This window comes from Condylostylus longicornis, unplaced genomic scaffold (assembly GCF_029603195.1).
Source record: "Condylostylus longicornis isolate FDR11 unplaced genomic scaffold, ASM2960319v2 ptg000112l, whole genome shotgun sequence".
Classification (NCBI taxonomy): domain Eukaryota; kingdom Metazoa; phylum Arthropoda; class Insecta; order Diptera; family Dolichopodidae; genus Condylostylus; species Condylostylus longicornis.
This window is the reverse complement of record NW_026578080.1, coordinates 144,183-155,995: the sequence shown is the minus strand read 5'-3', so window position 1 is coordinate 155,995 and position 11,813 is coordinate 144,183. Positions and strand designations below refer to the sequence as shown.

General features: G+C 29.0%; 1 protein-coding gene across 3 annotated transcripts; it reads right to left on the bottom strand.

Moving 5' to 3' along the window:
* Positions 1 to 8,750: 8,750 nt before the first annotated feature.
* LOC129614567 (uncharacterized) lies at positions 8,751 to 11,002 on the bottom strand. Of its 3 annotated transcripts, none has more exons than XM_055529258.1 (2): positions 10,846 to 11,002; positions 8,751 to 10,573 (listed from the first exon to the last, which is right to left on the bottom strand). In XM_055529258.1, the coding sequence occupies exons 1-2, from the start codon at positions 10,922 to 10,924 to the stop codon at positions 10,254 to 10,256; spliced, it is 399 nt and encodes a 132-aa protein (XP_055385233.1). In that variant the 5' UTR covers positions 10,925 to 11,002; the 3' UTR covers positions 8,751 to 10,253. The 3 variants fall into 3 exon arrangements, with proteins under 3 accessions (XP_055385233.1, XP_055385234.1, XP_055385235.1); XM_055529259.1 differs by lacking the exon at positions 10,846 to 11,002 and adding an exon at positions 10,637 to 10,803 and having other exon boundaries at positions 8,751 to 10,586; XM_055529260.1 differs by lacking the exon at positions 10,846 to 11,002 and adding an exon at positions 10,637 to 10,795.
* Positions 11,003 to 11,813: the final 811 nt, after the last annotated feature.

Sequence of the window (11,813 nt, the reverse complement as noted above, 5' to 3'; positions counted from 1 at the left end):
ACTTGCAGGGATATCAAGAGAGACATGTCAGATTAAAAAGCCTTAATTGTAGGGTTACTACCAAAAAGGACTCTGATCTGTTTTCCTAATCTGAAAATCACAAAAGGACTCTGATCTTTTTCCTAAAAAGAATAATACCAGAATATTTATGACCTTCATTCATGTAGGTACTTACAAAAAATAAACAAAACTTGTTCCCCAGCTTGTTTTTATTATAAAACGTACAATTAACGTAATACCCAACCTATCGGAAATGCTAAAGCAAGAAGCATCTTTGTTTCCCCTTACACTCTCTAAAAAGTCGTATCTTAAGAAACACATAGTGAAGCCAAAATCTTCAGGTAAGTCTTTCTTTGCTCCAAGCATCGTCAAACTGAAATTAACATTAAACGCCAAATGTTGTCGTTTTTTTTCTTAGAAAATTACGCATCGTTATATAAATATTAAACAAAGAAGATTTTGTTATATTGTTTATAAAATTAGTTAAGTTTGTAAATAAAAGATTATAAAACATTTAATAATAAGTGTTTAAAAAACAATACTATTTTATAAAAACATATAAAATTTGAACAAGTGAAACTATTTATTTGTCTAAAAAAACAAATAGTTTTATTACAACTTATACATGTGAATAATATTTTTTCAATAATTAAAAGAAATATTTATTAAATAGTGCTTGAATTAATTCATAATTTGCAATTTTATTAAGTTTTTAATTTTTCAAAGAAAGTATCTGGTTTACTTCGAATGACATAATTTTACCAAGCGCGGTTTTTTTTAAGCAAAATTAGTTTGTGTTTTATAAAATTAGCATACATATAATATTTTAATTTGGTCAATTTTTTTATATAATTAGTTTTCCTAGAAGTAATGAATTGAAAAGAAAGGGGATTGGAATTATTAATTAAGAAGCATTTCAAATATTTTACCAAAATTTATAATTTTATAATTCATAAAATAAATTAATTCAAACAGAAAAAAAATATTGAGTTTTGTTTAAATTTGTTTTGTTTTTTTAACAGATATTTAAAAGAAAAAATATTTTGAAATATTTTTTAGTTTTTACTTTAAAAAAATTTTTAATTTATCGTTCTTACAAATTACACATACTTTATAGTAGAGATCACACAAGTTTATAAAATGGACACGCTGCTGTCACGACTTTGACAATACTTGGAGCAAACAAAGAGACAACTTGAAAAAATATTTCTTCATTGTTATTTCAAGATGCTCCTTCCTTTAACATCTTAATTCGTTGGTAGTACCTATTAATTTTATTTCACGAGCAACCCAAAAATTTTAGCAGTGCTCGGTTCCTTTGGTTCCCCTTTTATACCCTGCACTTCGCGAAGGGTATATTAATTTTGGTATGGAGTTTGTAACTACTTGAAAGAGTCATCTGCGATATGGACATATATATATATATATATATTCTTGCTCAGCGTAAAATTCGGCGTCGATTTCGACATGTCCATCCGTCCGTTCGACCTCACGATAACTCAAAAACGAATAATGCTATCGACACCAAACTTTCACAAGTTTTTTCTTTTGTGCCAAGGACGAACCCTATTGGTATTGGACTAATTCGGACAACGAGTTCGGGTAGCTGCCATACAACTCAAAGAGTTTATTTTAAATATTTAAAAAACTAATAAAGCTATACGTATAAAATTTTGTAAACGTGTGTTCAATTATATTCTACATACATATGCTCTAAAAATTATGATTGGATAGCTGCACCGGTTCGAGTGGCTGCCAAACAACTCCAACAGCAAATTTTTTATATTCGGCAAAATAATAACGTCACATTTATGAAACTTGGCAGTCATGTGCCCAATTATAGGTCAAATATGTTTTTGAAGTTTTAGGTGAATTGCCTGACAGGTTCGGGTACCTGCCATACAACTCCAGAAGCTAATTTTAAATATTTGAAAAAAAAAATAAAGTCAGATTCATGAAACTTGGTAGTTGTATGTCGAGTCATAGTCAGATATATTTCTGAAGTTTTGGTGGAATTGCTTGACAGGTTCGAGTAGCTCCCACACAAGTCTAAAAGCTTATTTTAAATATTTGGAAAAATAATAAAGTCAGATTCATGAGACTTGGCAGTCGTGTGTCCAATTATAGGTCAGACATATTTCTAAAGTTTTGTTTAAATTGCTTGACAGGTTCGAGTAGCTCCCATACAAGTCTAAAAGCTTATTCTTAATATTTGGAAATATAATAAAGTCAGATTCATGAAACTTGGCAGTTGTGTGCCCGATTATAGATCAGATATATTTGTGCAGTTTTAGTGGAATTGCTTGACAGGTCCGAGTACTTTCCAAACAACTCCAAAAGCTTATTTTAAATATTTGGAAAAATAATAAAATCAGATTCATGAAACTTGGCAGTTGTATGTCGAGTTATAGGTCAGATATATTTCTGAAGTTTTGGTGGAATTGCTTCACAAATTCGAGTAGACCCCATACAAGTCTAAAAGCTTATTCTTAATATTTGGAAAAATAATAAAGTTAGATTCATGAAACTTGGCAGTTGTGTGCCCGATTATAGATCAGATATATTTGTGCAGTTTTAGTGGAATTGCTTGACAGGTCCGGGTACTTGCCAAACAACTCCAAAAGCTTATTTTAAATATTTGGAAAAATAATAAAATCAGATTCATGAAACTTGGCAGTTGTATGTCGAGTTATAGGTCAGATATATTTCTGAAGTTTTGGTGGAATTGCTTCACAAGTTCGAGTAGACCCCATACAAGTCTAAAAGCTTATTCTTAATATTTGGAAAAATAATAAAGTTAGATTCATGAAACTTGGCAGTTGTGTGCCCGATTATAGATCAGATATATTTGTGCAGTTTTAGTGGAATTGCTTGACAGGTCCGGGTAGTTGCCATACAGCTCCAAAAGCTAATTTTAAAAATTTAGAAAAAATATAAAGTCAGATACATGAAACTTGGCAGTTGGATGTCCAATTATAGGCCAGACATATTCGTGAAGTTTCTATAGAATGATTTCACAGGTTCGAGTTATTGCTACACAATAACGAAAAGTGCAGGGTATAATTCAATCAGTTTCTACCGACTGAAACGTTTTTACTTGTTTTAATTTCAATATTTCTGTTAGAAATTTTGTATGACATTTTCAATGATGATATCTTTCTACTCAAAAATGAGTGAGAAAGATGATGTTTAAATATTCCCAATGTATGTATAAAGTTTTTTAATTTTTTGTAATATAAAATTTTGTGATTTAAAAGAAGGTTGTATTTTTCAAGAGAAATTTTTTCAACATCAATAACAATTTTTTCAAAAGTTTTTAAATAAAAATAAAATTAAATGAACAAAATGGATTCACAAAAGGCTTTTCTTAACTTTTAAGATAAAAATACAACTAAAAATCAAAATTTTTGGTTTTTTGCATAACCAAAAAATATTTGTTCATATTTGATAACTATATTGAAATTTCACGTTTATCACCTATTTATAAAATTTTTTATTTTAATAAGAATTTTTTTCCTTTTGCGAAAGAATATGTTGATTCTCTTTCTCAATTTTTCCAAGTTTTATACCAGACAAACCTAGTATATTTTTGTTTTCAATATAATCTGTTAATATAATATGTTTATTTAAAATTGTTAAAAATTTTGGATTCGTTTGAAGCCTTTCGTCCTTCATAGGGAGTGAGCAAAGTTTTCTTCACGAGAGAGAATTATATATTAACCTAATGTCTTTATATCTAACAAGTCCCAATGCTCAGAGAGAAATTTGAAAGCACGACCTTATTTTATATGGGTTTTTTTAAATCGAAGTGGCTATTTTTTGTCTCCTAAGGAACCAACAGCATTCAAAATTTCAAAAATCTGAAATACGCGGTGACAGCTATGTACGTGGTTTGAAAACTATTTTGGAATAATTCAGTTATATTACGCATCAAAAATATTAATATTTGATTAACAAACGTAACGTTTCCACTTGAAACTGGTTTTAGCCCAAAAAATAAATAATAAAAAATAAGAAAAAACCTCGGCATAATAAATGCTGTCTACAGTATTAAAAGTTAGTCAAGGATACAACTAATTTTTCGCTTGGACGATGATTGCCTGAAATACTGTTTACATAGATGAAAAAGCGTAATATTAAATCTACGAGTTTGATGACTGTTTACTCATTAGTTGCTATAATTTAATAATTTGCTATAAATATTCTAACCTAAATCAAAGCTAGTTGATCCGTATTAAAAACGCCCAAATAAAATTGCTGGGGAGTTAAAAGTAGGTAGCAAATCTAATTGGAATATAATGATTTGTTTGCTTTGCAATTTAATATTATACATAAGCGCTAGTAATATCCATGTAGCGCTCATTCAAGAACTGTGGTTGGCGGGAGGGGAGGGATTCAGGACTTGGAGCTTAAGACCTGTACTTCGAAGTGGGGGTAAGTAGACAAAGATTTTGTATTTTAGGATCGAAGGAATTAAAACGTTTTCTTTTTAATAATTTTAGTGAAGATGATACGACTGCGATGAGATGAGATAGAGAGCAGAGAGGTCTTCTCTCTCGGACTACTGGCGAACACGTTTCAACACAGATTTTCAACATTACGTGGAACCCCTTTTAAGAATACCCGGAAAGCGAGGTGGTATTGGTACTCTCTGGAATCACCCACTGCGATGCCGGAACATAGCCATTAAAAAGAGGTAAATCAATTTACAATCCGGCTGAGTATATAAATGCGGACACGTGTCCTTCGAGACTAATAGTCGTATAAAGTGTAATAAGCTACTATGGTGGGATCAAAGAATTCACAAGAAAAAGAGGACACTTCATAGTTGGGCAAAGCAGTGTAGTAGCCCATCAAAACGGGATAAATATTAGAAGGAACTAAGGGTTTTTAAAAATACAGTAAAGCAGGCAAAGCGGATGTTACGGACGAATTGTTGAAAGCAAAATATGCAATTTTTAACACACCCAAAAATTTTGGATAAATTTAAAAATTACTTAAAAACATTAATATTTTTCAAAATAAAAAATAAACAAAAATAGCAAAATAACAAAACTATAACAAAATAATTGAAAGCATATGTTAACAAATTATAAAAAAATATCAGCAAATATTATATAATTGGATATACGTATTCCAATTTACCGATAAATGAAGCAAAGCTAAAGGATTTAGTGTTTTTATTACATACCAAAAATTTACCATGAATTTTATGCAAACTTAAAAGGAGGAAATGTGCAACAATCAAACGATACAAATTAATTACTTAATACTAAATATTATAAAAATAACACAACAAAAAACATGAATTATGTACATAATATTTTATTTTTGATTTTGTAATAAACATTATATTTTTAAATATACTAATTCGGTATTTTATTTTCTACTTAAAAATACTTTCTATGTAAGAAAAGTCTAATTTGAGTTGGTTTGGTTTCCTATTAAGATATTCATGCCAAGTGTATTTATACCAATACATAATACCAAAAATTCCTGTGATAAAAATGCTAAATTGTTTTATCCTATTGCTACAATTGTGCAATTTAAACTGAGCTAACTCTTGAATAATTTCTAATATACAATTATATTAGAAATACTATTATATTACAATATTGATAATACAATTAATCAATAAATATTAAATATTATATATGTAATCGATTTGAAACACAAAAAATTAACATAAATTAAGCTTATTATAAAAAAAATAACATTTTTTAGACGTTTAGCATCAAGATGCAGAAAATATTATTTTTGATATTTTACAGAAAAAATTATAACTTTATGTTGTGTAAAAGTGAATAACTCGTTTTAATGTTACATTAATAATCTTTTAGTAAACCATTTAATAATTTAATACTATGTATTACAAATTCTCAATATTAAAAACAATTCACTATAATTTTCAATTAATAATTCAGTTTTGATTTAAAATATTAATTTTGAGTTTGGAAATGGCAGAACAAAAAATTACGCTATTGTAGAATCAAAACTACAATAGAGGAATATTTTAATTCAATAAACAAATATTTATGCAGGTTAAATAATTATTACTTGCTCAATTATAACTTGATGCACACACAGGGTCGAGAGTAATAAAAGGATTGCTCTCGAAAATTTTAGGAGCAATATTCCTGAAACAGCGAGGAGTATTGTCTTAGCTAGAAACCCACAATTTTTAGATAGGGCCTACGATATAATTCGTGAGACAAATTACCATAAATTAGGTCCAAAACAACCTCGTTTATTTCAAGATAACTAAATATATTTTTAAATCCAATTTTATGTCTTATTCTAATACTAACTCATTTGATCACAAAACCGAAAATAAAACAAATATAAAAAATACACCCTCTACAAGTAATAACTATAAGCAACAGAGAAATCATAATTATTCCAATAATTATTTTAAAAACAATTTATCTAGTAATCAAACAAAAACTAATTTAGACTACAATATGTTAGAAACCCTAGTAGTAGAACAATTTTCTCATAGTTGTAAAAAAATAATGAACCAGAATCGATGGACATTTCAAATAACGAATCCTCTAGAAGTTTTCGGGAACGAGCCAAAAACAGCTTCCCTATATAGTAATAAAAAATCCCATCAAAACCCATATAATGAGTTTTAGAATGTTTGAATTATAAGGTTCATAATTGATACTGGAACATCATTAATCCGGACCTTTGCCAATACAAATAGAAAATTAAAGAAGAAACACACTTTTTAAAAGCCTTAGGCCACAATATTCATATACATATTAAATGTAGATTTCCTCCTTTCGAAATTTTTAACGAAACAAATATGTTCCTCGAATTCTTAGAATTTAAATTCCACGAAAAGGTCGGCGGTCTCATAGGAAGTAATATCTTGTGCGCTTTGAATGCTACTATTAATTATAAAGACCGAATATTGAAAACTTCAAAGTCAATAATTCTAGTTAATTTTAAATAATAAGAAAATTTTTATAAGGAAGGTGATAATTTAACCTTCACCAACCACATTAAGCACTCTATTTTAACGAAAAATGAAATCCCTGTGTACTGTAAATTATATCGATGCCCTCAAATTCATAAAGAAGAAGTCGATAAGCAGATCGAAGAAATGCTTAGAAATAAAATAATACAACATTCTAATTCACCTTACAATGCCCCTATTTGGGTAGTTCCCAAAAAGGTTGATAACAGTGGCACGCAAAAATGGCGTATTGTCATTGATTATCGAAAATTGAATGAGATAACTGTTGAAGACCGCTACCCAATTCCAAATATTGAAGATGTGTTTTAGAAACTTGGAAAAGCTAATTATTTTCAAACTTTTAGTAGAAATCACAAAAGTAATTAATAACTGTGATGTACATATGTCAAATAGCGAAACATGAAGGAAATCCTCCTGAAATACAGTTTGAAATTCTCGAAACACCACATAGTTTCAATGATAACAGTTCACATGGACATTTGGTATCCTGAAAGAAATAAAATGTATTTAACAACTACTGACAAATTCTCAAAAAACGCGACTTTACATAAACTGAACGACAGAAATTGGATCTTAATATTGGACTGTATTAAACAAAGAATTATTAATTAAACAACACCAGGCAAAAAAACGGGTAATAGCGATATCGAACGGCTTCATGGTACCCATGGTACCCTTAACGAGCATCTAAGGATTATGAATGCCGAACGTAGTAAAGACAATCTTAATGATCGTCTTTACAAAATAATCACCTATTACAACAGTACAATACATTCAACAACAAAACTGAGACCAATAGACTTTATAACATAAAATTTTGGTAAAACTGACATAGAAAATTTAAAAGCTAAATATGAAAATGAAAAATTAACTAGGCTAAAAAAATTCAATGCAAAAAAAGACCAGCAATTCCAACTGGCAAACAACATAACAGACAGCAAAAAATTCCCCAAAATATAAGAAATTAAAAAATTTCACTAAAGAAAATAATTACGTGACAGACACCAGAATAAACGAAATATAAAATATCATAAAACGCAATTAAAACGAAAATATAATCATCAAATAAATTCTATTTCCAAAAATCATGAAAATAACGGCGATATTGACTATACTTTGGGCAATCCGAAAACTTAAAAGAAATTGATGAAGTTTACAAATTTTGAAAATAAATTTATGTAAGCGTTACTTAAACGAGTTTTCATACAGTCGTTAATAACCTTACTATGATCAGCGAAGCGAGCTAGGCGAGTCGAATGGACTAGGCGAGTCGAATGATATTTTAAACTATAATCGGCGAATGCTTTCATTCGCCAGATCCAAAATGTTGCTACCGCACGTCATCAGAAAACCTACCGAAAATAATAAGGTTAATATCACGCACATTGTTTTTGCTTTTATGCAAAGACAATTGTTTCTATCCTTTGACGATAATGGGGTTGTTGTCCATTAATTTACTTAAATGCTGGAATTGTTTTTGGTTCGTTTTTTCACCGTGAAATTAATATTAAACAATCAATATTTTTTACAATAATTTGTAGAATTTTATAAACATACTTTACAGATAGTTTAGATTTTTTCATTTTATCACTATAAATGATATCCAATATAAAAACAACTACAATACATACATACATACATATGTATGTATGTATGAATTTCATTTTTCATTCGGCAAGCTTGTCACATATGTATGTACAATTTTCATTCCACAGATTTGACAGCTCATTCGCCAAAAGAGAAATAAAAACTCGATAAAAATTCAAAATTTCAATTTTTTTTTTCATTAAAATTCAATATTTAAAACTTTATTGCAATAGTAATATATTTTTTTGACCAAAATTACATTATTAAAGTATTTTGGGCAGAGGCAAAGAGCTTTCATCAGACATGCGTAACTTAATTGTAAAGCCACATTTTGAGAAAAAATCTCAGAGAAAATTGGAGCCAGTATAGGTGCAACTCGTGCTACGGTTCAACATGCTATAAAAAATTATAAAAATCGAAAAACAGCAATAAAACCCCGAAGTGTTCGACCAAAAATATTTAGTTTGAAGGAACAGCGTGATATCAACATGTTAAAAAAAGAATCAAAAATTTCGGCCTTTTCTGTGAGACAACACATAGAAGATTCAAATTCTTAAGGAAAAATTAAAAGTACTTCATTAATATCAAACAATGAAAAACATGTACAGTGGGTACAAAGCTAAAAATTCCAATGCTCAAACTATTCGAAATATTCTACATAATGCCGGTTTTAAGTCGCGTTCAATTAGAAAAAACCCATTAATATCGAACATCAACAAAATAAAACGACTAAATTTGCTAAAACGCACATAAATAAATTCGATGACTTCTGGAACAACGTAATTTTAGCGATAAAGGCAATTAAATCTTTAGAATTGATGGCCACTGAAAAGAATGGAGAAGTGCAAATTTCAACAAAGGAAACGTTGAGCCAACAGTGAAACATGATGTCGGTAACGTAATAGTATGGGACTGTATAGGTGCTACTTGGTTGAGTAACCGTTTATTAACCACACTATGAATAAGAATGGTTACTTGAATATTTTATAGAACAATTTAAAGCTCAATGCTGAAAAATTGGGTCTTAATGTGCGGTCATACATGTTTCAGCAAGATAACGACTCTAAACACAGACTTCCGAACATGATTTAAGCCCAATAAAACATGGGAGTTTTTGGAAAGCCGAATCCGGAAACACGGAATTACTTCCGCAGCATCCCTTAAAGTGTTACAAGAATAGGGAAATATAAAAGCTCAAGACCATAAATTGGTGAGCAGTATGAAAAACCGCTTAAAAGCTGTAACAGAAGCAAACGGCAATACGAAATATTATTAATAATTAAATAAATTTTTGCAATAAATTTTATTCATTAATGTCAGAGTGTATGAATACATTTTTGATGTTATTTTTTGTTATATTAAACTTAGAATTTTTTTGTGGATAGCAAAATTGAAAAAACTGTTTGAATAAAGGAAATTTTATTTGAACAAAATTTTAAATTGGTATCTTTAATAAGACTCAGCGCCAAAAGTTCAACCACATTATGTAGTGTATAAATACTTTTTTTACCTTCTTTGGTTATTTGATATTAATGAAGTACTTTTAAATTTTTGTTCAAAAAAATTTTCGAATCCTAAATTTAGTCCCGGGTTTGCAACATTTGGAAATATTTGTACATATGCATGTACATGTATTTCTATATGTATGAATAATTTATCCGATAGCATTGAATAAATTCAAATTTTATATATCTACTACATTTTTTTCTAAAGCAAAATCGTATCCTTTTGCATTTTCTACCGAAGCTAATCTAGTAAAAGCAGCTAATATGTGATCTACTTTTGACTGTTGACTTTCGAAAAAATTATTAGTATGAATCATAGTCGACAAATTAAACGGTACTCCATCCAAGCTATTGGTGGCATTATACTGAACCATTTTTTTACCCCCGACTTCTTTCCAATGTTGGTGACTGAAAGCTGGCGTTGAAATTAGATTACCTCCTGAATTATCTGGAAAATCAGCATTTTGGCTTTCAGCAAAACGGTGCCCTAATTCAATTGCTACAAATAAAAACTAATTACAAAAGTGTGAAAATTTCTAAGCATACCGCAAATCAGCTTTACAATGCTTTTTTGAGATTTTTCTTGAATACATTCATACACACGTAAGTGCATAATGTATCCAATACTAGAAATTTTAATAAATTTTTAGTGGAGGTAAAACAAATCTAAAATGACACAATTTACAACGAATAAACACTAATTGTCATTACAAACTAAATCTAAAAGACAAATTCAAAATAAAACTGATTTGAACCAAGCCTCATAATTACACGTTATTTCAGTACTCCCGATTGATTTTTCGTCTGCAGGCGAATTTACTTCATTTCTTTTTTTCAGAAATGAAAACATTTCTTACCCACTGTATTGTTAGTATCTTAAGGTTGTCACTTTAAGTTACGTGGAGTATCCGTATTCTTACAAGGTAAATATTTGCTATCAGATCTGACATTACAAAAGTAGTTACGCACAATATTTTTAAAAACATTATGCTACATATTTTTGGCATGATTTGGGTAAAAAATTTAAAGGTCTGGCATTTTTTAGTCAAAATAATTTTTGTTAAAATTTTAAAAGTAAATATTATTTAAATTCATGCACAACAGCTTTTAAACTCCAAACTTTAAACCAGGCGGCCTTTTATGTAAAAATGCGAAAGTCGCAAATTTGCGTAAGTAGATTCTCGATTCGCAAGTTTTTTTGGAATTACGTAAAAAAACGCATCGTAAAAAATTTAAACTGGCAGCATTTTCTAAAATTTTTTGTTTTTGACATTTCTGACAGTTTTTTTAAAGTAAAAATTTGAATTAATTTAAAATATTCATACATTTAAATGTATGTATAGTATTGAGGCGATTATTTATAATTTCTTAAACAAATATGGATAGCAAAAGACTTTTATGCAAGTTAAGATTTAAACATTGTTCTTGCGCAGCAAACCATTTTACTTATTATAACCGAAGTTTGTAAACCTATAGATGAAAAGTTCGGCCCCATAAAAATGAAGTTGGAAAGGAGCAAAGCCGAGCAAATAGAAGCGAAACAAATTTGGCATAGTGCTATTTTGCTATTTTCTTAAACCGAAATGGTTTCGCATTTTCTTTCAACTTTATCATATTTTTCAAAAATATAAATAGCCGAATTCAGAAGTTCAAAAGCTTTTTCCAATTTTTCAATTGCAAATTTTGGTTTTTCCAGTGAAACATTTTCTTCATTTTCATTATTGCTATTCTCAACTTCT